This window comes from Elephantulus edwardii, unplaced genomic scaffold (assembly GCF_000299155.1).
Source record: "Elephantulus edwardii isolate Elephantulus edwardi_28Jun2011 unplaced genomic scaffold, EleEdw1.0 scaffold00081, whole genome shotgun sequence".
Classification (NCBI taxonomy): Eukaryota; Metazoa; Chordata; class Mammalia; order Macroscelidea; family Macroscelididae; genus Elephantulus; species Elephantulus edwardii.
Genome location: NW_006399831.1, coordinates 15,105,518 through 15,131,993, shown reverse-complemented (window position 1 = coordinate 15,131,993; position 26,476 = coordinate 15,105,518). Strand labels below are relative to the sequence as shown.

At 35.9% G+C, this 26,476-nt stretch overlaps 1 protein-coding gene across 1 annotated transcript in view; it reads right to left on the bottom strand.

The window, feature by feature from the left end:
* Positions 1 to 404: 404 nt before the first annotated feature.
* Positions 405 to 26,476, bottom strand: part of CHODL (chondrolectin) — a 33,255-nt gene continuing 7,183 nt past the window's right edge. Inside the window, exons 2-6 of the mRNA XM_006889821.1 lie at positions 18,231 to 18,540; positions 17,722 to 17,879; positions 6,597 to 6,683; positions 4,573 to 4,675; positions 405 to 603 (exon numbers count right to left, since the gene is read on the bottom strand). Of these exons, the coding sequence (XP_006889883.1) occupies positions 519 to 603; positions 4,573 to 4,675; positions 6,597 to 6,683; positions 17,722 to 17,879; positions 18,231 to 18,540 (743 nt within the window). The 3' untranslated portion in view covers positions 405 to 518. The remainder of the gene's footprint in view (positions 604 to 4,572; positions 4,676 to 6,596; positions 6,684 to 17,721; positions 17,880 to 18,230; positions 18,541 to 26,476) is intronic.

Genomic DNA, 26,476 nt, shown 5'->3' with positions numbered 1-26,476 from the left:
TACAGTTGTGAATGTATGGACAGATAACAAAAATGATAAATCTGTATAATCAAAACAAAATGTATTAAAAAATGAAACATCATAAAAATAAATATTAGGGCAGTCCATTTTTATCAAACATTATGCAAAAGTAAAATATTTTGCACATTGTAAATTTTAGTACAATATACATTACACTAACTACATTACAACTTGTGAAAGACGAATGAAATAAAAATAACTGCTTCCAACACATATCTGCCTCAAGTGTTGTCAGCAATGGCAGTTGCATGGTCCATTCCATTGACTTGACGTTGGGTGCATCCTTTAGCAAAATAAGCATGTCTCACTTCTCTTTTAGGACAGCATATTTGGTAAATGAATAATAAACATATAAAAAGTATTTTAATATTTGTCTCAAGGGTGATCTTACAGTACATCTTGCAGATCCATGATTTTTTTTCCAAGCCATTCCAAGCTAATGTTTTGATATCATTCCTCTCACAGATCTAGAACCCCTCTGAAATAAAGTCAATGACTTATACCTCCATGCTGCTTTCCTTTCTGGTGCTTTTAGAAATCCACAACGTGGACTGGTTTGGGCTAGTTTTTGTTCTTCCTTTACTGAAAAAAAAACCAAACAAACAGGCAACTTTAGTATATGAGACTTCTCATAAAACTAGCCATATATTAGTCCCAAAGTAGACATCTCAGATGCTTATATATAAAAGGGACCTCTGCATCTCACCAGCATATTTTCTTTTCATTCCTACAAAAAAAGTCTACATTATTTTTTTTTTGTGTGTATAAAGATGCTAAACAGTTGCTATGAAATTAGGGAAAATTAAATAGCTTTTTCTATTTTACTATTCATCATTTAGACACACATATGCACACATACAAAACTGACCAATAATTTTCTTAAATCACCAGCACATGCTGTGAGCAATGCTTTCAGAAATCTTGCTTTATTAGAATTCTGTCACTAATGTATACTAAATTTAATAGCAAGTCATTCAAATAATAATTTTGTACTAAATGGAGACTCATTTGCATCTATGTTCTGACTCATGGAAATCCCAGAAAACATAAAAGTAGTCTATTTCACAGAATTTCCAATACCTGGTTTTTAGGAATCACAAAGTTTTTAGATCACCACATTTTTCTGATAACTCTGGGGAGACTTGAATGCCAATATTTCTGTTAGCAGAGAATATTAACATTAACACCCAGGGTGTTAAGTATAAAGACCACTGTATTCATCTGCCCCTAGGGGTGGTTTTTTTTCCTTATAGTTGACTTATTTCATCCTTCAATGCTAAATTTCCTCTTAATTGTAGTTTCAGAAGAGAAGTTATTCTTTGATAACTCAGAAGTATGTCAGCTATAGAGCTATATTTGAGATAGATTGCATCCTTGCAAAATTTAGACCTAGATTCCTAGTTTTATCTTGGAGCTCTGCTGTCTTCTAATCTTCCATTCAATGACTACTGCCTAATCTCATGAAGAAGTACTTCTAGATGAGCTTATCTAAACCATCTTCTAATACTGTTAACTACTTGTTAACTTCTAAATTCCTTTTGTCTAGTTTCCCTAAGGATGGCATCTCTCTTGGACCCCGTTTATTTTGTCTTACAATGACTTCTTCTCACCACCTACTAGACATTGCAGAACTCCTTCAAAGAAGTAAAGGGAACTATTCTTGAGCACATCTGACCATTAACACTAAAAAATTATTTTTTTCTACTCATTTTAACTATAATGAAAAATACACTCATGTTAACTAAAATATACTGTTAGACCTGGTGGTATAATCCTTAGGGAGCTGTGTCGTAAAAGTTACATCTGTCTGGAGATTTGAGTTCACCAGCAGCTGAAAAAGAGATGGAAGGGCACTCTCCTGTGCAATTAGCAGCACTGGAAACACAATGGAGGGTTAGCTATGGGCCAGTTTCAACTCAATGAAAATGAAAGAGAGAATAAAACATTATGGTTGAATTTTATGATGTGGTTTGAATCCCTATGAGCAAGTACATCACATCTGTGGTCTGACACCATCCAACAAGAGAAACAAGGTAAGCAAAGTTCAGAAAAAGAGTCAACTTTTAAAGAATGGTGAAAAGAAAGTGATTAGGTTATTAATGTGGATTTTGTGTAGAATTAGTATTTCAGTTAAGGAAACACAAGTTATTATTTTGGACATGACATGAAATGATAGAAATCATCATGTGTACCAGACTGGCATTTAAATTTTCTGCAAGGCACTCAGATGATAATGGAGTTGAGTCTTTGTTGAAGTTTCTCCTTGTTTTCCTGGAAAAAAAGGAAAAGGGCAGGATCTAAGAAAGAATGAAGTAAATACTATGCTAATTCCAGTAGGGAGCTCTGTTGACCTGTAAGTAAGGAGCTGGGCTGTCAACCTAAAGACATGTCCTTTGAATCCATCTTCACCTATGCAAATAATTGTTTCTGAAACTCACCGGAAGGTCAACTGTGAATTAGTTCTGACTGGATGGCAAATAACAACAACTAATTCTGATACTGAGAAATGATCTGTTTTAGTTTCTTTTTTCTGATAATTTCAAATAAGTGAAAATTACACAGATTTTCCAGTTATAAAGGCCAGAAAGACTCCTGACCAGTTAAAAGCTCCACAATAATTCACTGTTCAGAAAAGGAAACTCCCTTTTAAAAAAAGGGGGGAAAAAGCCAACAAAATAAAAACCAAAACCCTCAGTTACTTGGCATGTTGGTTATTTGTATTTTTAAAACATGAACATATAAATTATGTTCTTAAAATTATTTTTCTTTTTCAAGTTAATTTATAATTTATTCCTCAATAGTTTGGCTGAGAGTACATATGCCAATGAGGATTTATAAAAGCCCATGGCACCAGGGATATCATTGCTGATGTCAGATTGATTCTGGATGAAAGTAAATAATACCAGAAGAATGTCTATTTATGCATTATTGACTATTAAAAGGCATTTGACTGTAAAAAAAATCTCAGCTTTTGATAGTTATAATTCACCCTTCTGGAGCTCTAGTGGTAAGAAGCTATGCTGTACTCCCAAAGGCATGCAGTTCAAATCCACCAGTTAGTTGCTCTTTGGGAGAAGAATTGGCAATCTCTTCCAGTGTGATTTGCTGCCTCTGAAAAGCCACTGGAGGTTCAGCTTTGGTTCCAACTTGACAGCACACAGCAACAACAGTCTTGGGAATTAAAATAAGAAACTGATTAATTTTTTTACTACTGTATTTTCTTTTGCCTGAAACAGTTGAAGAAAATATTCATTCAGTACATAAACGGAAAGCCATGAGGCCACAGCTACATTATTATTTTGCAGGATTTATTTGTCATTATTCTAAATGGTTTAATTATTTAGTAAAATATTGTTTGAGTACTTTGAAAGACTTATGTAGATCATTTAGAACTTACATCATCAGTCCACAGACTCTGCTGTTAATTAATGAGTTGTTATAAAGCTTATTTCAGGGAATTAAGGAGATGAAGAAAAGTTAAAAAATAATTGTCTGTTGATCAATTCCTTAAAATAACACTCCTATGAGTTTTTATTAAAACATTCTAACAAAGAGATCTAACTTATTTTTTAAAGCATGCTTTAGTTTAAACTCATAATTATTCTTTTTTCTCTGCTATTTACTTTTATTTTATACTTTTAGTGTTTTTGGACATGTGGATGCTCAGAGAAAGAATATTACCTCTAAAACTCAAGTGTAAAGATAAAAAGATATAAAGGCCTGAATACTCTCCAAAGAAATTTTATCATTAAATTATTTAACTTCAATATACTTGCCCAACCAGTGCTCCACCAGGGATCACTGGTGGCCTCATGGCAAGAAGCTGTGCTGCAATCTCAAAGTCAAATGGTTCAAGTCCATCAACTGCTTCTGGGGAGAAGGATGAGCAATCTCTTCCCTTTTTTGATTAACTGCCTCTGAAAATCCACCGAGGGTAGGCTATAGATCAGTTCTCACTTGATGGTACACAATACAACAACAACAACAACCACACACTTGCCCAAAGGTGATCAATTGTTTCAGCAATGTATTTTTTTTACTACCTAAAAGATCCATTTGAAATAAAATAGAAGCCTATGTCTTGACATTTTCAAAAGGCATTACAACATTCACCAATCAAAATCAAGACTTCCATTAAATCTGAGGTCAAGAACAAAAATTTTAGCATTAATTATTACACATAATAAACAAGTAAACTTGTATAATCTGGTGGCATATATTTCCAGTTTATCAGCAATCAAATTTAAGTCCCATCACATATACTAAATGTGGTGCCAATGGAAAATCATTTAACTATCAACTATATCAACTAAAAAACAAAAGTAGAAAAGTACTTACTTCACATGACTTGTAAGGATCAAATGAGTTAATGTATTATTAATACTAGCAACCTATATATTTTTCAAATGTATATATAATGCTATTCAGACAAATATGAGAATCAGGCATTCATTAAGACAAATTATCATATAGGTAATCTTTATTCCTAAATTTGTTCAGAAAATGTTCTCAAACTGTCTTCACTTATCTCAATATGTATGAAATATTTACCTCTTATGAAGCATCTGGAAACAGCAGGTTCCAAAAGCAACCAGTATCAGTAATAGTAGTGGTATCGTGGGTATAACAACATAAATTAGATTAGGAATTATGCCTGCAAAAGAAAACATCTTTAATGGACAAATATAGGTGAGTCAAGATTCCAGTATCAGTTATCTTCAAAAATTTACAAAAATTATAAGGCAAATAGAATTGTTAACAATGAATAAATTCCCACTAAGTTTCCTTCAAGATGCTGATTAAGAAAATGAAATAACAATATTCAAGTTTTTGGTAAAAAAGTAAACACAAAGAATCCATGCTTCCAAAACTATTATCAAATCTCAAATTCAGTTATGTGCTAGTTTTCATACATATTAATATTATCATTCTTCTTCAATAATTCATTATCACTACTTTGAGAAAAATCACTGATTATTAAAGAATAAAAATCACTAAAGTAATGTTTGCTGTGTTTTTATGAATAAATATCCCAGTCAATGAGTTAATTTTCATAATTATATATGAGAGACTCTGGGATTAAATAAAGATGTGTGTAAATATTACTGATGATAAAGCCATAACCCAGAGATGTAAGATTCCAGAAGGATACAGATTTAATCTTAATTAAGTTTTAAGGACAATTATATTTTAATCCTTTTTAATCATACTCATAATTTTAGGAAATATTGGTAAAATAAAGAACCATTGTCACACAGAATCCATTATAGCTTAAAAGTAATACGATAAACATGTCAATGTCATAAAAGAAAAAAATTCTGGATGTGTTGATTTACTAATATCAAGCATATAACTAAAATCAGTCACTTAAAAGAGTAAAAAATAATAAAGTGTAAAGATATTTTCATTCAAGATAAGAAAATTAAAGAAATGTATAGGTTTCTGGCATATTGAAAATTGGTATAATTATTAATCTATGTAATTTTTGTCAAAATGGACTGGACTAAGATATAATTATCCATTCATTGGCATATTACTTCCTGTGTTAATAGGAAGTAACGTAATAATTAAGGACCAATGGCAGTGTATTTTGGTGATAATGTACTATCCTTCCAACAGGTGACTTCAAATATTTTAAGTATTCAAGAAATATTTTCTTTTTCTTCAAAATCCCATTATAATCTTTCATATAAAAAAAAAAAACAAAGAAAGTATTTTATATGTTTCCCATGGCTTTTGGATACTTATTGGGAGATTTTTAAATTTTGAGTCACAGAGCAGCTGCCTTGAAATTATCCAGCCAAAACATGCACCACCAGGACTTCAATTACAAAGCGACTAGGAAAAATAGGTTTTGTCCAGTTTGCAAACTGGAAAGTGCTCATAACCGATAATGACAGCCATTTCTGATCAATTTACAGGTTGCATTGCAGATGGCATTTATTTTGTTTTACTTTCAGCAGTGTTACACTGAAGGGAGCTCACATTGACTCTTCCCAGCTTGTGTTCATTTTGAAAGCTTAAAATTAGCCAGAGTAGTAGTATATATACTGTCAAGGACTTTCATTCATAGGGTCACTATGAGTCAGTCGCCTATGACTCGACAGCACTTACCAACAACAGTAGTATATATACTAAGGATATGGGCAACTGCTAAAAGTGAGGGCTTTATATTTTATTTCACTCTCTTCAGTGTTTCAATCTTTACTAGCACACCACTGTTTACAGGTCAATGAATGTGCAAATTTATATCCTAATGACTACATATTATTGAGAAAATTACTATAGATAGAGGTTTTCATATAGATTACATGGTTCACTTCTAGATGAATCAATCCCCTTAAGGTAAAAATCTGAAGAAAACAGTACAGGCTCTGTCCAAGAACTAGACTATGATAATGTTCTCTAATCTACTTCTGTAAAAGTGATAGGCATAAGTAAACCATCACAGGCCCAAATTTAGTGCAACAGCTTCCCAAACAGCAGGAAAAATTTCACTGGAGCCAACTTGAAACAAATCCTGAAATACAGTTTCTGTTACTTATGCAAGAGTTAAAGATGTACAAGCTAATTACCTGCTTCCGTAACAACGACATTTTGATGAGTGTCTCCTGGTTGATTTGTAAAATAAGGCTTTTCTACAGAGATTGTGGGGTTAATTTCTGTAAATAAAGTATAAGCATCATATATAAAGATAAACAATATAAATGTAATATTAGACAAAATAAAATGTATTATTAAACAATAAAAACATGTTTTGACTTTTGAAATTTTCCAGTTGGAAAAACATTCTGAGTTGAAATTTATATTAACTTATCTAACAATAAATTTTGATTCGGTGACTGGGGTAATCGGGATGGGTGTGTCAGAGGCAGTGTGGTTGGCAAAGTATAGAGCAGGGTTTAGGGCTGTTGTGCATAGGGACTCTATGAGTCGTAAACGACTCGATGGCACATAACGACAACAAACAACAACAATAAATTAACATTTAATTATATTTACTATAATTCCTATTTAATGAATTATCCACTGCAGCCCAAAGTGGTATATAACAGTTATTAGCATATCTGAGCTGATGGCAACCAACTAACTGCTACAATCAACAATGACAAGAGAAGCATAAAACTATACAAAGAAAAGCAAAGTTGATAAGAATAGAGATGGAAGACACTAAATGTCTTATTCCCATTCCTAAAAAGGGTGATCCAATAGAATGTGAAAAGCATGGAATAATATCATGTACAAGTAAAATCTTGTTGAATATTATTCAGCAATGGCTAGAAGAGTATATGGACAGAGAACTGCCAGAATTCAAGCTGGATTTAGAAGAGATTGTGGCACTAGGGATATCATTGCTGATATTAGATTGATCTTAGCAGGAAGCAGACAGCATCTGTATGTTATTCACTATGCAAATGTATTTGGCTGTGTGGATCATAACAAATTATGTCTGATATTTAGAAGAATTGCAATCTCAAAACACTTAATTGTGGTCATGTGAAATCTATACCTGGACAAATATACCTGGTCGTCAGAATAGAGCAACAGAATAAAGTTTAAAATAAAGAGAGGTATATGTCAGAACTGTATCCTTTCTCCATACTCATTTAAACCTTAAGCTGAATAATTCATTTAAGAAGGCTGACTTTATAAAGAAAAATGTAGCATCAAGTTCAGAGAACGAATCAACAACCTGCACTATGCAGATGATCCATCCTTGCTTGCTGAAAGTAAGGAAGAATTGAAGTATTTACTGCAGAAAATCAAAGACTACAGTACAATACAGATCACCTGTCAACATCAAGAAAATGAAAATTTCTACTATTGGGCTGATAGGCAACATCATGATAGATGGATAAAAAGTTTGTCAATACATTTCTCTTACTTAGATCCACAGTCAATATCTGGGAACCAGCAGCCAGAAAAACAAAAGAAGTATCCTAACCTATGTGCATCAAACCATTTTTCCATTTGTGTGAAAAGAAAACCTCCTGACCAGGAAAAACATTGGGCAATGACATCTCAGACAAAGGTCTTGTAATGAAAGTTTACAGAATACTACAAAGCTATTAACAAACAAACAAAAAACCCACAAAAACAAACTTACCACCCAATAATAAAATGGGCTAAAAACATAGAAAGACTTTTTAAAAAAGAAAATATTTGGATGGCAAACAGACACATGAAAAAATGCTCAAAATCACTGGCAATCAGAAAGATGCAAATAAAAAAAAAAAACAAAAAAACAAAACACACCACACAAAGCCTTATTATCTCAAGCCAATAGTAGTAGCGAAGTTCAAGAGGAAAGCAAGCTATAAATGTTGGAAAGTATGTAGAGATATTGGAATTCTCTTGCACTGATGGTGGAATTGTAGAATGTTGCAGCCACTCTGGAAAACAGTTTAACATTTCTTCAAAAAGCTGAACATTGGAGACGGAGTTAGTTTACTCATCATAATGCCCTCTAGTCCCTCCCGTGTTAGGTAGCAATTTGCAAAATCTTTGCTCCTGCGTGCTGCACAGTATTCCACTGTGTGAATGTATCATAATTTCTCAATTCATTCCACTGTAGTTGGGCATTTGGACTGTTTCCATGGGACCATTATTGTAGAACGATTATGAGGCTGGGGGAAGGGGGGATTTAGGGATGTAATCATAGAGTCACACAATTTGATTGGTGGAGGGAGGGATGGGTAAAGGAAAGGGAAAAGATCCGGTGTGAAAAACAATGTATACTAACTTTACGAACTTTGTATGTAAACCAGTATAAAATAAAATGAAACAAAACTAAAGCTGAACATAAAAATTCTGTATGACCCAGCTATTCCGCTGCTAAAAGTATACCCCAAGGAAATTAGAACTGAGACACAGAGATTTGTAGACCTATGTTCATAGCAGTGTTATTCACAATAATAAGAAAACGGAAACATCCCAAATACCTATCAACTAATGAATGGATTGAAAAACTGTGGTACATGCACACAATGGAATACTATGCAATACTAAGGAAAAACAATCTTGTAAAATACTATATAACATAGGAGCATCTAGAGAGCATTACACTGAGTGAACTAACTCAGCCTCATAAGGTCAAATATTGCATAAGAACATTAGTGTAAAAAATAGAAGAATAACTAGTAAAATGTCTTTAAAAGTTCAAAAGGAGATGGAAGGGTTACATGGGGGTGGATATGGGTAAGAGGGGAAATCCCTAGGATAGTAGAGTTTAGTGGGCAGACGGGAGTGGATGGAAGACATGAAGAATAAGAAATATTGAATGGGGACCTGAAAAGGCAGAGGAATAGTAGGCATAGATCAATGTTGATTAATTTTATAAAACACAATGTATATGAATATATGAAACACAATATGAATGAATAAATGTGTGAATCACAATGCATATGAATTTTATATGCAGATCAATATAACTTTTTAATTTTTTTACATTACTCTGATTTATTTACAAAGTTTTCACAAAAGATCCTTTCCACATCCTTCACCCCACCCACCCATTGAATTGTGCAACCCTATGATTAATATGCTACCCCTCCATCCTCACCCCTCTATTTTCACCCCCCCACTCCCCCACGCCCGCCACATTGGATTCTCATACTCATTCTAATGGTTTTATACAGTATTTGTCCTTGTGTGACTGAGTTAGTTCATTCAGCATAATGCTCTCCAGTCCTTCTCAAGTTAGGAAGTAATTTACAAAATGCTCCTGTGTGCTGCATAGTATTCCATTGTATGAATGTACCACAACTTCGCAATCCATTTGTTTGTGGTTGAACATCTGGGCTATTTGCATATTCTTGCAATAGTGAATAACACTGCTATGAACATTGATGTACAAGTTTCTTCATGAGCCTCAGTACTAATTTTCTTGGGGTATGTTCCAAACAATGAAATAGCTGGATCATTTGCAATTTCTATGTTCAGTTTTTTTAAGAAGCACCAAACTACCTTCCAGTGTGGTTGTAACATTGTGCTATCCCACCAACAATGTAAGAGTTCCTAGCTCACCGCATCTTCTCCAACATTTATTATTCTGTCCTGTTAAACTTTACCACTGCTACTGGAGTGAGATCAAGGTAACATTTTAAAAATGTTAAATTACCCCTCCCCCCCAAAACCTCTTCCAGTCAGTTGGTCCTCCAGATTTCTTGGCACAACCTGCTAAGCAAGTCCAGGACAGCATTTGTTTGTGGAAATATGTCACTTGGTATTCATCAATTCCTGATGATTTATTTTTGCCAATTCCTTTCGAGCTGCTTGAACTTCCACCTTCATCACTATTGTCTCTTAATCACATACTGTTTGATTAAATTTTTCTCTTTTAGCCAATTCTTTTTGATACAGTGAGTCTCTGTACTCCTATCTCCTTTAATGCTTCCTGGATTATTCAATTTTCTGTCCATAGTATCCTTAAGTATTGCAACTTGATAACATTCTTCAATTCTTTCTGCTTAAGGTGAAATGCTGAGGGGGTCATGGCTAGGAGAGACCAGTCCTTGGAGAAGGACATCATGCTTGGAAGGGTAAATGGACAGTGCAAGAGAGAAAGACGCCCGATGAAACGGGTTGACACAATAACTGGGATAATGGGAGTAGATGTGTCTGAGACTGTGAGACTGGCCCAGGATAGGGTAGGGTTCAGAAATGTACACAGAGTTGCTATGAGTTGCAAGCAATTCAATGACACATAACAACAATCCTTCAAAAAGATGCATCACATTGTGAAAATCTGTTGTCAGAGACCTCTCCAAATTGCTAACAAGCAAGAATCTCTACTTAAAGATTAAAGTACACCTGACCCAAGCCACAGTATTTTCTATTATTCCCTATGCATCTGCAAGTTGGGCAACGAATAACAAAGGATGACAGAAGAAGAATTGATGCCTTTTAGTTGTGATGTTGGAAAAGGGTACTAAGTGTCCCATGTACTGCCAGAGGAACAAAGAAGCCTGTTTTGGAGAAAGTGTGATAAGGGTAGTCCTTGAAAGCAAGGATGGTGAAGCTTCTTCTCACATATTTTTTACATGTTGTTAGGAAAAGCCAGTCCTTCGATAAGCATATTATGCTGGAAAGGTGGTATCAGTGTAGGAAATGAAGGTCCTCGACAAGAAAATTGACACATTGACTTTAACAATGGGCTCAAATGTATTGGAGATGGTGAGGATGGCACAGGATTGGGTAGGGTTCAGAACTATTGTTCAGAGTCAGTAGGAGTTATCATTGACTTGAGAGCACATAACAACAACAACAAAAAATGTCCTTCAAGATTTCTTGATGGTTTATCAACTAGTATTATTCTAGTATTTCTATTTCTCCTTTCATTAATTAACATTAATGTGTATGACATTTGTAATTGATTCCAGTAACAATCTTCTGATGCATCTTCCAATCTTACCAGCTTTCCCACGATACATTGTCTTTGAAATTAAAAACAAAGACTTGAGAGTTTCTCCTTTTTCTGGTTTTATGAGATGAAATATTTTCTACTGAATATATTAAAAAATATTGTCAGAAGATTTTTACCATGATCTGATACTTCTCTTCCTCCATCCTCAGGGATCTGTTAAATAGTTTGTATTTAAACTGAGCTAGTAAGAAGGAAATTCACAAATGTGGTTTCATTTGTTTCAAATATTTAATTCTGTTTTCTTTGTCAATATATGGAAAACAAAAAATTCCTGCACTATCTTTAGAATATTCAAGCATTTTTAATGTTATGTTTATTGCTTTGATTGCTGTTGCTCAGTGCTATTGAGTCAACTAAGGCATATAAGAAACTCTATGAACAACAGCTTTGAACCAGGCTCTGTCCTATGTGACAATCATGATCTTTGATATGGTAGACCTTATTGTTATTGATACATTCACTCTGTCAGTCTATCTTGTTGAGAGACCTCCAATCTCCTCTCCTCTACCTTTCCAAGCTTGAAATAGTCACATTTAATCATGTATCATCCCACTGGACATTTAATCACATACCATGCTGTAATACTATTTTTTTTTCATGAACATAAACTTTACCTAGAACAGCAAAGCTTTCATATATATAGTCTATTACACACTAAATCTTCTACATTTTTTTTATAGTTTAGTCAAATATATGCCTGTAGATTCAACTGATATTTTCTAAGCAAATAAGCAGATGTTGTCTAACTTATCAACATCAAACTGGTTATTTTCAATAAAATTTTATTGAACTTTAAATTATTTCAATTTTTGATTATGTAGCAAAATTTATAAATATAATTTTGTATATACTATTTTAATGTATAAGTCAAAAAAGGTAGAATTTATTTTAATAAATATAGAGCTAAAATGGGCACTGTTATTTTGGTTGAGGGTCATGTGAAAATGTTTGGTTGTTTTTTTATTTAAACCTCTTGTTTCATGTCAACAAGACCTCTTCATGTTATTACATTTTGGAAAAACATTCCTGTAAGTTTTGCAACACTCTTCTGTCAATTTGTTATTGATATAATTTGGGTTTGCTGTGATGCTGAACCTTGTGCCATTGGGTGTCAAATGCTATAATGGTTGCCCATGGTGGACAGAGTTGGTGGAGCTCCCAGCTTAAGACAGGAGTGGCATTCACTTCCTAAATCACATGCCTCTGGAAATTCTATGAACTTTAATAAATGACGATAGTTATAGAAAGGCTTCAGGTCTTTTATTCAGAGGGTCATCATGTGTCATGTTCAACTTAACATCAATCAACAAGATGAAAAACTTCTCTACAAAATATCTTTGGGTGACATTATTTTTTTTTAGTTTCCATCAAGTTGACTATGACTCATAGTGACCCTATGAACAACAGATTAAAGCCTTGCCGTATCCTGTGCCATCCGCACAATCTCCATCATGCTCAAGTTCATTACTTCAGTTACTGTGTCAATTCATAGTCTTGAGGATTTATCTTTCACTGACTTGCTACATTTCTAGTTATGATGACCTTATCTATGGACCGGCGCCCCTGATCACATGCCAAGGTGTACAAAAATATCAGTTATTCTGGTCAATTTGGAACTGACTCATAGCTAATAGTCTAGCATGTTTGCAGAAGCTGTAAATCTTATGGATGAAGGTTGCTCATCTTTCCCCAACAGATTCCCTGGTGGATTCAAACTAGCAGAGCAGTGCCACCTTTGGGTTGCCTGGACAACCCCCCCTGTGAACTTTGTCTGCCACAAGAAAGTGGTAAGCAACTGATGACATCATAGTAGAAAGAAAGAAAACAAACAAAAAACAAAACGAAACAAAAAAAAAACACCAAAAAAGAAACAACAAACAAAAAACAGAGAAGGGGAGGAAATCAGACATGAATTATTCAAGATCTTCAGAACTGGGCTAAATTTAAAATCATTGATTAACATTAGTTATGCCATTTTCTGTTGCATTAATTAAATCAACCACAACTGATTTTTAATGTTGTTGATTGTCATCAAACTGGAACCAACTTATAAATGACCTTCTAGCTGGTTTGCAAAGAATGGAAATTTTACGTGAGAAGGTTTCCCCTCTCTTTTGTGGAGCAGCTGGTGGATTATAAGTGCCTGTCAGAGTTGGCAGGGCAACTTTCTATCCACTAGGTCACCAGAGCTCCCAGATTTGTGGTATTAAACCTAAAGGGAGCTCTGGTAGCCTACTGGGTAAAGAGTTGTGCTGCCAACCCACAAGCAGGCAGTTCAAATGCCCCAAATCCTCTGTGTGAGAAAGATAAACTATCTCCTTTTAAGTAATTTATAGCCTCTGAAAACTTAGCTACAGGGTCAGGTGAGGGACTTCTGACATAAGAGCTTATAACAGCACCACAACAGTAAGCTAAGGTTGGAAATTCAAATCTATTCAGCAAGCATTGATGAAGAAAGGCCTGGGAATCAATTCTAGTATTATAAACTCTTCTAGTTTCTAAACATGGAGTTGCAATGAATCACAATCCACTAATGCTGATGAGTTTCAACAAAAAACAAACTCATAGTCATCAAGTTGATTCCAATTTATGGTGTCCCTTCATTGGATTTGTGAGGCTGTAAACTTTTCACAGGAGACTTAACATCTTTTTTCCACTAGAGCAACTGAGCTGGTGCACTCAAATGGCTGAAATTTCAGTTAGCAGCCTAACATGTAAGGTACTATATCACCAAAGGCACAATGATTTTTTGAACACACACACAAAAAAATCACTCAGTAGATCTGACAAATCTGAGAATAAATATCATGATAATTAGTGTTATAATTTTATATTTCTATTATATATAATGCTTAATCCTTTCTGCCAATCACTAAGGTCAAATCACTGACCATGGAAACATTCCTGTACCTAGGAAAGTAGTTTACAAAGCTAACACTAAAATCAAGAATGTTTATGAATATGCAAACAGAAAGAAAAAGCTAAAAATTAAAATAAAGAATACACATCAATGCACAGTAATAAGATCAACAGTTAAATCCTGTTTTAAGGAACAAATGTTATGCTGAGTGAACTAACTCAGTCCCACAAGGATAAATATTGTATAAAACCATTATTATAGAATGAGAATAAGGATCATCCAGTAGGGGTGGGAGAAGCTGGAAGCAGAGGGATACGGATGTGCAGGGGGAGAACAGGAAATATCATTGGATTATACAATTAGATGGATGGGCGTAAGGACAATTGAAAGAATTTTTTGGAATTTGTATTCGAGTTTTATAAATAAGTTAGAGAAAAAATTTCTTTTATATAATAGATTAATCAAAGATAGGTAGAATATAGAAAATATAGAAAAAAATCTGTTACTTTATTTGTTCTCCCATGAGTTTATTGACCTAAATCACTTAACATATTAGAAGTAAAGAAGAATCATGTATTTCATAGAGTCTTAAGAGTAGCAAGTTTAAATTAAAAAAAAAAAGAAATGAAACAAAAAATATATATTCAAGGTCCACCCAAGAGTTTTAAAGAAAAGAGAGCATAATATTACATTAAGAAAGTTTATAACACATCTAATTTATGTACTTGAAGTACATGTTGTTGTTGTTGTTATGTGCCGCTGAGTCGTTTCCGACTCATAGCGACCCTATGCACAACAGCCCTAAACCCTGCTTTATCCTGCGCCAACTGCACCGCCTCTGACACACCCATCCCGATTACCCCAGTCACCTTACATAGGGTATCATAAATTAATATTTCAGAGACTTTCACCTTAATGTTTTCTCACAGGAAAAAAGAGAGAGAGAAAGAACATAAGTATATACAGATTTAGCTTTTCAAAGGCTTCCAAGAGTGTAATGATGGATTTAGCAACCAAGGGGGTTAAAGAATAAACTCACCAGGAATGAAAAAAGAGGGCTAATATACTTGAGATGAAGATAAATATAACAGAAGGATAAATCTAATCCAAATAATCCCCTATGCTTTATGAGGAAAGCAATCATGTAATTTCAAGATAGTCATGGAAGCTGCAGTATTTCATTATGAATGCTGCCCATGAACACATATTATGAGGTGAAGCAGATAGCCATTCAGAAGAGTTAAAATGATACTTCAATGCAGAGAGAAGGTGAAAAAACAGCAACAACAACAAAAAATTCTCAAAGTTTTAAGTATCAAATTTTAGTTTCTTTGATGATTAAAAGAAAGAAAAAGTTTCCAGAGATTAACTTCATTTAAACAGAGAACTACACTAGTTGAACAATATCACTAATATTACACGCAAGAAAGATCCTATTGAAGATTACTGAAGAATGACTGGAACAGTACACTGACAGACAGCTGCCAGATATACAAGCTGGGTTTAGAGTAGACAATGTTGGAGGGTTCTTGGCTGAGAGTACAGAGTACCAGAGAAATGTCTCTGTTTCATTTCTGCAAAGATATTTGATTGTGTGGATCACAACAAATTGTGGCTAACCTTAAGAAGAATGGGAATTTGAGAACCCTTAATAATGCTTAAGTAAAATCCATGCTTAGACTAGGAGGCAGTGGTCAGAACAGAACAAGAAATCACTGGATGGTTCAAACCCAGGAAAGGAGTATGTCAGGTATGCATCCTATCTCCATACTTTTTCAATCTATATGTGGAACATATCATCTGGGAGGCAGGACTTTATGACAAGTAATATGATATCATGATTGGAGGAAGATTCAAAAACAATCTGCTTTATGCAGATGACACAACCTTGTTTGCTGAAACTTATGAGAACCTGAAGCATTTGCTGAAGAGGGTCAAAGACCACAGTCTTCAATACAGAGTGGAGTTCAACATCTAGATAACAAAGATTCTGACCTCTGGGCCACTTGGCAGCATCATTATAGACAGAGAAGAGATTGAGATTGTTAACAATTTCAGCTTGCTTTGTTCCACAATCAACATTCTTGGCATTAGCAGTCAGGAAATCAAGACAAATTGCATTTGGAAAATATACTGTAAGGGACCTCTCCAGAATGCGGAAGAACATGGATGTCATTCTGGAGACTAAGATGCACCTGATCCAAACTGTGGTCTTTACAATTACTTGGTTTGCATCAGAGAACTGGACAATGACTAAGGATGATGGAAGAAGAAGAATCTGCTCCTTTGAGTTATGGTGCTGGAGTACTGTACATACCATGGATTGTCAAGAGAACAAACAGATCTGTCCTGGAGACGGTGAAATTAAGCTGCTCTTTGGAGGTAAGGATTGTGAAGCTCCATCTCACATATTTTGGACATGTTGCCAGGAAGGACTGGTCCTTGACATCATGCTTATAAAAGTGGAGGGACAGTGCAGGAGAGGAAGACCCTGAATGAGATGGATTGGCATAGCAACTGGTTTAATGGGATTAAGTGTGTCTGGGACAGTGATATTGTGTTCAAAACTGTTGCACATAGGGTCACTATGGCATACAGCAACAATATCATCTTCTAATTTGTTACAAGTGGCATGGCATTGGATACTTGAAACCAAAACTACTTGTTATTATGATGTTAATTCCTATCTATGAAGACCCCATATGTGTCAAAGTAAATATACTTCATGTGATTTCCAACAGTTAGGACTTAATACAATTATACTGGTAGACTTTCTTCCATGGCATCACTTTTAAATTAGTAGCCTACTATCCATTGTTTTGCTACCCAAAGCCCTTAAAAGCTAATCAAAGTGAACTAACAGAAGGGGAATCATAGGAGGAACATGTTACATGTCTCTGTTTTACTTAGCATATGATACTCTGACTTTCACAGAGGACCACATACTAAGTATAAGTCATGAAATGGTAAACTAGTGTTCCAGAAGAACATTTTCTTATATTCACTACATAATTACCTTAAGAACTATTGCTCAGAACTGCTTTCATAACTTATATGTATTCTCCACATTATATACTGAATGATGAAAATATTTCAAATTATGCTTTCCTTGTCCTAAAATCTGTTTGCAAAATATACAACTTCACTGTTATATTCAACTCAATTGTATTCTCTTAACAATATCACTTCAGATGTGTTTATGTATTCTTTTCTATTTAACTCACTGTGCAATTTGCTCCATAGCATAAACAGTGTACTTAAGTATATTGGGATATATGATAAACTAAAAAACAATCTAATTTCTTACAGCAGAAAGACAAAAGAAACCAAAGGCTAATGCCTCAAGAAAAAAAAAAACACCCTGATGTAAGCAAATAAGTAGAAATGTTCCAGCATATCTACTTAGACATCCTACCTGGTTCATATTTGCAGATATAATTGTGCTTCATATTGCATCTGTCATCATTCCACTGGTAAAGGTAGGGACCTCCAAGTCCAGGATTGGCAGTTGGTTGATGATACATAACAACACACTTTTCACTTCCACAGGAAGGTTCATCAGTATACCAGTTTCTGTAAATGTATAGGAATAGAAATATTTAGACAAATGCCATCAAACGAAACTTTCCTTTCTATTTAAGAGTCTCCAATTGTACTAGAACTTCCCTATGCCTTTTATCAAGTCTCCTAGCTAGCCAGTAACCATTAACTCTATTTTGACTCTTCACAACCCCACACCTATCACAGCAGAACTGTGTTGTATAGCATATTAATTGGCTGATTTTTCAAGAGTGGGTTTGCCAGACATTCTAACAGGGTATCTTTGGACAGACTGGAACAGCCAATATTCAGCTACCAGCTACACATATCTGTGCCACTGATGAGTTTGATATACCCATTCAACTTCATAGGATCTGTACTTACCGATACTGGGAATGGCTGTTGTCAGACCACTGGTAGAGATCTGGGCAGGTACCTGATGCTTGCCCATCTCCATTTCTCCAGAGTCCTATCCAGAAATCACCATCAGAAATTCCTGTTCCTGGTTTTGTGAGGTTCTGTAACAAACTTTCTATCAGCTTCTGTTCTGCTTCGTTCTCCAAACTGAGAAGGGCTCCTCCCTCACTCTCACAAGCTAGGCGTGCCTCCTGAAAGCTCACTCGACTTGACAGCTCATGGAAATAGGCCATTTTGTAGCAGGGATGCGTCAAATCAGCAAAGCATACCTTTTGCCCTGCAAAGAAGATGCCAGTAAGTACATTGTGTAAATTATATTCATAATCCTACTAAAAATCAGGATTAGAAAGCAGTCAAAAGAGGCTATTCTCTATTGAAAACAATTCTCCTCTTATGCCATATTAGCAAATTAGTAATACAAATTTTTAAACACAGGATCACAAGGAAATAATTTGTTAAAGACAATCTGCTTATTCTAGCTTAGATTTTAAAAAAAATTGTTACCATAGCAAGTGGAGGTAGCTAAAGATGGTTCCGGTGTATCCATTGTTAAATTGACTAAAACATCAAAGGTTGATGAGAATAAAGAAATTTCACCATTAAGCATACTTGTTTTTGTTGCTATGTACCATGGAGTCACAACTAATCTATGGAAAACTAATCTATTGAGTTGTGCTGCCAATCCAAAGGCATGTGGTTCAAATCCACCTGCTGTTTTGTTGGAGAAATATGATAAATCTCCTCCCATGAGATTTACTGCCTCAGAAAACCCAGTGGAGGTCATTTATGAATCAGTTCTGACTTGATAGCACATAACAACAACATGACATATTTAGTGCTCTTCTCCAATACAGGAATTCAAAGGTATAAATTCTTCTTTATCTTCTTCATTATCCAACTTCCAGATGCACAGGAAGCTTGGATAAGATGTACTTTAAACTGGCATCATTGTTCTGTAGCATTTTCAAGGGTTGCTTGACAGTAGATTTCCCCTGTGCGACATATCTTTTAATTTCTTCACTAATGTTGTTTATAGCTTGGAAGGAAGAGTGGCATCCACTTCCATAATAGCTTGCCTCCGGAAACTCTATGAACCTGGAGAGAGGATGAAAGGCACCCAAGCGTCAAGGACTCTCCTTCGTAGGGTCGCTATGAGTTGCCTGAGACTCAATGGCACTTAACAACAACGTTGTTTGCGGATACAAGTAAAATGAAATCAGTAAAAATGTCAATATATTTTACAACTATCATGATGTTCCCTATTGATCCAAAGATGAGGATTTTTAGCTTCTTGATATTGAAATGTAATCCGTACAGTCATTGATGTTCTTCAAGAAGTTCTTCAAGCTCTCTTTTCTTTCTTCAGGTAAGGTTGTGTGTCATCTGATGAGTGTCTTCCAATCCTGATGGTACATCCTTCTTCATATTTATCCCAGTACCTTTAATGATTTACTCGGAATACAGATTGAATATGTCGGAGAAGGGACACAATTCTAACACACACCTTTCCTAATTTTAAACTATACAATGTTTCCTTAATCTGTTGCAACAACTAGAGTACATTTTATCATTTTTAAAAAGTTCTATCAATTCTCTGAATAATTTATAATTTTACAGAAGATTGTATGTGAATTCTAATCTTCTAAGTCAATGTAGCCTCTCTTTTCATGCTAAGATCTCAGAAAAAGGAAATAAAAATTCAGTAAATGTATGAACACATCCACAGGCCCACTCAGAAATGCATTTCAAATATGAGCAGAAAAAACCTTGATCTGATGCTTAGAAGCAACCAGATGAAATTTTGTCTTAATGATACCAAGCATATGGTTCTGCATGTAATTATTATTATTCTGCATGTAATATTATTTATATATTTTACAGTGTATAGAATTTAGCTAACTCCAGCAGCAGAGGAATTTTTCTTTTCCTCCCACTTACATCTTTCCCCTGTAACCATCAATTACACATGCAGTATTTTGTAGAGAGTGTCCAGATTGGTATTGTCTTGCTTTTCATGATCATCTCTTTGTATTCACCTCTGGTCTCTGCTTTCAATCTTTTCAGTGCTCACAGAACCCATCTCTATCACTATTCTGTTTTTTGTGGGTTTTTTTTTCTGTTTTTTTAAAAATATTGACCAAAGACATTTATTTATGCTGCAAATAAAGACGTCTGTAATGTACATTTGTCAAATACATTTGCACATAAAGTAATGTTCCAGTGGATGATATCTTCTCTGGGAAAATAAAAAACTCTAATCTGCAGTGTGCCAAAATTCATAGTATAAATAATCCCAAAACAGCCATTTCAAGCTGTCATCTATCACTATTCTTGCTGTCCATACCCTCCACTACTTCCTTATTCTTTCTCGAGTTTAGCCTCAATTGATCCTTGGAAAACAGACTATTAACTATGGTATGTAAAAATGAAGTCATTTTTCTTTAGGTTAAGAAATTAAGGCTTGAGTTTACTGTTTCTTTAAATTCATATGCCTGAATATCACTCTTGTGAGACGTGAAGATCTTTTTAAGTGTTTTAAATTTTGCAGACAATCAAGAAAGTTGTCAATGTATAGAATATCATTGTACTTACACACTGGTTGAAATCAAGTATTTATTTTACATTTTGTACTCTGAATTTCAGTTTATCACACTGTGGACCAGCAATGGTATCATATCCACCACCAGGACTCTGCCTTGACCATCAACAATTAGTGACTCATGATGACTCTTAAAGGCAAGCAAGAACAGGAAACAGCAGAAGTCCATTAACCTCACACCAGATTTCAGTGATAGATATTTAGTATTTTAACACAAGAAGAAATAAGTCAACTAATAAAACAGCAGTTCCAACAATGCGAACCGGCCCATCAGTTGTTCACTCTGTCTCACTAATTGTGATTTGGACCCAGGAGAAACACATGGAGTTCCATGAATGAATCCAAAGACTATCCAAAGCTGTTTATTAATATGCTAATATGCATGATACATTAAAAAACTGATCACAGGGAACTGAAGTCAAAGAGAAACAAAAATCCTTTAATAATTAGCCATGAAGTTCCCAGTTGACTTTAAGATAAATAATTTCATCTTTTTCTTTTTTTCTAATGTTTTCTTGAGTTTTGTTTCTTTTTAGATCATTTTATTATTTAAAAGAGAAATAGTTTTTCTTGGTAATAATCTAATAATCATTGAGTCTAGAAGATTTATACCTTTATTTTTAAAGCAAGCTTTGTTTTTATTTTCATTAACTAAATCTAGTTCATAATTCTAAGTCTCCAAATATATCTTAACTATGTTCCCTAGGGTTTTAAGTTTGTTCAGTCTTTCACTCCCAGAACTTCCAGCATTGAATAGATCAAAACACTTTTTTTTAAATGCTAACCTTTTCACATATCTATAAAACAGAATAGCTGACGTTTGAATGAGTAATGATTATTGCTATATAACGAAGCTAGTGCACATCCAGAGAATGTTGTTATAACCATGACTATGTACAATATAATGTACAACTATGTACAATAGCTCTGAACCTTGCTCTATCCTGAGCCAAGCTTGTCTCTGACACATCTACCTTCATTACTCATTACTGTGTCAATCCATCTCACCCAGGGCTTTTCTCTTCTGTGCTGTCCCCCCACCCTTCCAAATATGATGTGCTTCTCTAAGAACTGGTGCCTCCTGGCAACATGTCTAAATTATAGGAGACAGAGCTTCAAAATTCTTGCCTCAGTGAAGCACCTCGGCTTCACTCTTTCCAGGATAGACTTGTTAGTTCTCTTTGCAGTCCATGGTACGTTCTATGATCTTTCCCAGAACCACAATCCAAAGGTATCAATTCTTTTTCTGTCACTTTAGTCATGTTCCAGCTCTCTAATAGATAACAAGTAATTGCCAAGATGGTTGCCTGGATCAGGTTCACTTTAGCCTCCAGACTGACATCTCTGATTACTGATCTTTAACATTCTGGTCATTATTGTTGTTAAGTGCTGTTGAGTCACAGGCGACACACAGCAACCCTGTGAAGGAGAGTCCTCAACACTTGGGTGTCTCTCATCCTCTCTCCAGGTTCATAGGGTTTCTGGAGGCAAACTATTATGGAAGTAGATGCCACTCCTCATGCCAAGCTTGTTTTAATCGGGGAGCTCCACCCCACTCTCTATCCACATTGGGTAACCAGCCGTTAATACATTTGACACATCAGTGTCACAGTGTTCAGCCTCACAGCAACCACGTTACTGCTGTACGGCAACTTGTACACCAGGACTATATGACCTAGAGGAATATCTGAACAAAAACAATGAAAGCCTGTCCCGAAGGCCGCAGGCCAAAGGCTTTTCAGGGTTTAAGCAAGCCGGCATGCCCAAATGCTGGCAAAGTCCTTCTACCAGACCCCCATTTCATCTGGCATGTCCGCTCTGCCAACCCCCACGTAGGGCCCAAGGAACACCAAAATTGCCCTGAACCCTCAAACTCAAACCTGCGGTGCCTCCAGGAGCTAGAGTCCGGATTCAGCTGACCTAAGTCTCTTCCAAGATCCTAGGTGGGACACCACTGGACCAAATGGCACAATCAGGATGGATGGTGAAGAGATTGAGACTGTTCACAGCTTTAGTTTGCTTGACTCCACAGTCAACATTCTTGGCACCAGTAGCCAGGAAATTAAAAGGAGCATTGCCATGGGAAAGTCTGCTGTTAAGGACCTCTCCAAAATACTGAAGAGCAATGGTGTCTCTCTGGAGACTAAGATGCATCTGATACAGGCCATGGTCTTTGCTATCACTTGTTATCCATCAGAGAGTTGGACAGTGACTAAGAAGAGAAGGAGAATCGATGCCTTTTAGCTGTTGTGCTGGAGAAGACTATTGAGGGCACCATGGACTGCTGAGAAAACAGATTCATCCTGGAAAGTGTTGAACAGGGCATCTCCTTGGAGGCAAGGATTCTGAGGCTCCGTCTAACATACTTTGGACATGTTGTAAGGAAAGACCGGTCCTCGGAGAGGGACATCATGCTTGGTAGGGTGGAGAGACAGCACAGGAAAGGAAGGCCCTATATGAGGTGGATTGATTCAGTGACTGGTGTAATCGGAATGGGAATGTCAGAGACAGTGCGATTGGCACAGGACAGAGCAGAGTTTAGGGCTGTTGTACATAGGGTCACTATGAGTTGCAAGTGACTCAACGGCACATAACAACAACAACAACAGTACTCAGCAATATCCTTGCAAAGGGACATCATGCCTGGAAAGGTGGAGAGTCAGTGAAAGAGTAGAAACCCCTAATGAGAAAGATTGACACAGTGACCACAGCAAAAGCCTCAAATGGGTCAGAGGTAATGAGAACAGCACAGAATAGGACAGGGTTTTGTTGTTTATAGAATAATTATGAATGGTACTCAAATTGATGGCATCTAACAATAACAACTATCTCTACAACTATAACTTTATCTATGTCTATATACAAACTTTTGTGGCCTAGTAGATAGAGTGGTATGCTGCCAATCAAAATGCAGGTGATTTAAAACCATCAATTGCTCCATGGGAGGAAAATGGCCATTCTGCTCCTATACAATTTACAACCCTTTAAAGTCTGCTGGATGGTCAGCTATGACTTGTTTTCAACTCTGTGATATATATGCAAATATATTTATATGAAGCTCTGGTGGCACTTGGAAGGAGGAGTGGCATCCACTTCCATAATAGCTTGCCTCTGGAAACCCTATGAACCTGGAGAAAGGATGAAAGGCACCAAGCATCAAGGACTCTCCCTCATAGGGTCGCTATGAGTCACCTGCGACTCGAAGGCACTTAACAACAACAACTGGTGGCACTGTAGTAGTTAAGGCACTGTAGTAGTTAAGGTGTTTTATTGTTAACCAAAATGCAGCAGTTCAAGCCCACCAGTACCTTACAGTAACTCCACCCAGTTCTCCTTGTCCTTCACTATGAATCAAACTCAACCTGATAGCAGTGGATTTATTATTCATGTTAGTATTATTAATTGTCGGGTGCCATGAGTTGATTCTGACTCATATTGGGTCATTTTACGGGTAGTAGCAACTGCAAGCCCTATTTTGAACACTTAGGGTTTTTAGAAGAAGATGGGTTTTATTTATTTGTCTTTAAATACAACATTTAATATAGAGACCTGAGCAAGAAATGATAAACCAAGCAACTATGACTTAAGAGTTCAAGTATCCAATCAAAAAGAACATGCCTTTAATCCAACATGCACATTCAAACTTTGGTCATCATTATCTAAATTCTCCTGGTTTCATCTTTCTTGCCTGAAAAATGAGAGTGACAATGAGTCTCAAACAAATAATGCTAATAACAATTGTCCTACAGTTATCAATATTTTTTTAGGGTTTTTTGGTAAAAGCTTCACTGTTAAAACTATCTGAGCCTCTGGAGAATAGATGAATAGACAATCTCTCAGGATGACATGTAGATTTCCACGGCAGTGCAAATAATTAACATTCCCAGACACTAACTTAAAGGATGTAAGTTAGAATCCAGGCAGAGCCATTCAGAAGAAAAGGAAGAACATGATGAAGGTGGTTGTTGTTGTTATGTGCCTTCGAGTTGCTTGCAACTCATAGCGACCCTATGTAGAGCCCTAAACTCTGCTCTGTCCTGTGCCAATCTCATTGTCTCTGACACACCCACCCCCATTACCTCATAGAGGGTCTTCTGTTCCTGCACTGTCTCTCCACCCTCCCAAGCATGATGTCCCCTCTCCAAGGACTGATCCCTCCTTGCAACATGTCCAAAGTATGTCAGACAAAGCTTCAGAATTCTAGCCTCCAAGGAGCAACCTGGTTTAACCATCTCTAGGATGAACCTGTTTGTTTTCTTTGCAGTCCATAGTATATTGAATACTTTTCTCCAGCACCACAGCTCAAAAACATCAATTTTCCTTCTATCCTCTCTAGTTATTGTCCAACTCTCTGATGCATTGCAAGTGATTGCAAAGGCCATGGCCTTTATCAGGTGTACCTTAGTCTCCAGAGTGACAACATTGCTCTTTAGTTCTGTGGAGAGGTCCGTAACGGCAGACTTTCCCATGGCAATACGTCTTTTAATTTCCTGGCTGCTGGTGCCAAGAATGTTAACTGTGGAGCCAAGCAAAATAAGTTTTGAACAATCTCAATCTCTTCACCATCCATCCTGATGCTTCCAGTTGGTCCAGTGGTGAGAATTTTTGTCTTCTTGACATTGAGCCTCAATCCATATTGAAGTCTGCAGTCCTTGACCTTCTGCAGCAAGCACTTAGATCCTCTTCAGTTTCAACAAGAAGAGTTGTGTCATCTGCATAAAGCAGATTTTTTTTATGAATCTTCCACCAATCCTGAAGCCACACATCTCCTCAGACAGCCCAGCCTCCCGGATAATCTGTTCTGCAAATAGTTTGAAAAGGTATAGAGATAGGACACATCCCTGGTGTACACCCTTCCAAACTATTTTTTTTTTTTATATCAGTCTTTTCTGCCAGGAGAAGGCTGCTGAAGAAGCATTGCAAAAGTGTTTTTTCCCAAGACAACTATGAGATATCATCTCACCCCAGTAAGAATAGCAAAATTTAACAGAACAACTAGCAACAAATGCTGGAGAGATTGTGGAGAGACTGGAACCTTATTCATTGTTGGTGGGAGTGTAAAATGGTGCAACCTCTGTGGAAAGTGGTGTGGTGCTTTCTCAAAAAGTTGCAACTAGAGATACCATTTGACCCAGCAATTCCACTACTGGGAATATACCCTAAAGAGACCATAAACGACATCCAGGCAGATATATGCACAGCCATGTTTATCACGGCTTTGTTCACAATAGCCAGGAGTTGGAAACAACCTAAGTGCCCATCAACAAACGAATGGGTAGAGAACCTGTGGTATATTCACACAATGGAATATTATGCTGCATTAGAAAACAAGGAACTCAGGCAATATTATTCAAAATGGGTGAACCTGGAGGACATTATACTGAGTGAAATATCTCAGCCACAAAAGGACAAATATTATATGGTGCCACTGTTGTAGAATGAGGCTGACACTGGGATGGGGGTAAAACTGAGAAAAACAGGATAAATTATGTTTACTGCATTGAAGCTGATGAGGTAGCGAATAGTTTAAAATTAATATATTTTAGGGCATTATGATTATCATAAGAGTCCGGAATGAGGGTTGCAGAGTGGAGTATACTTTGAGTAGGGTGGG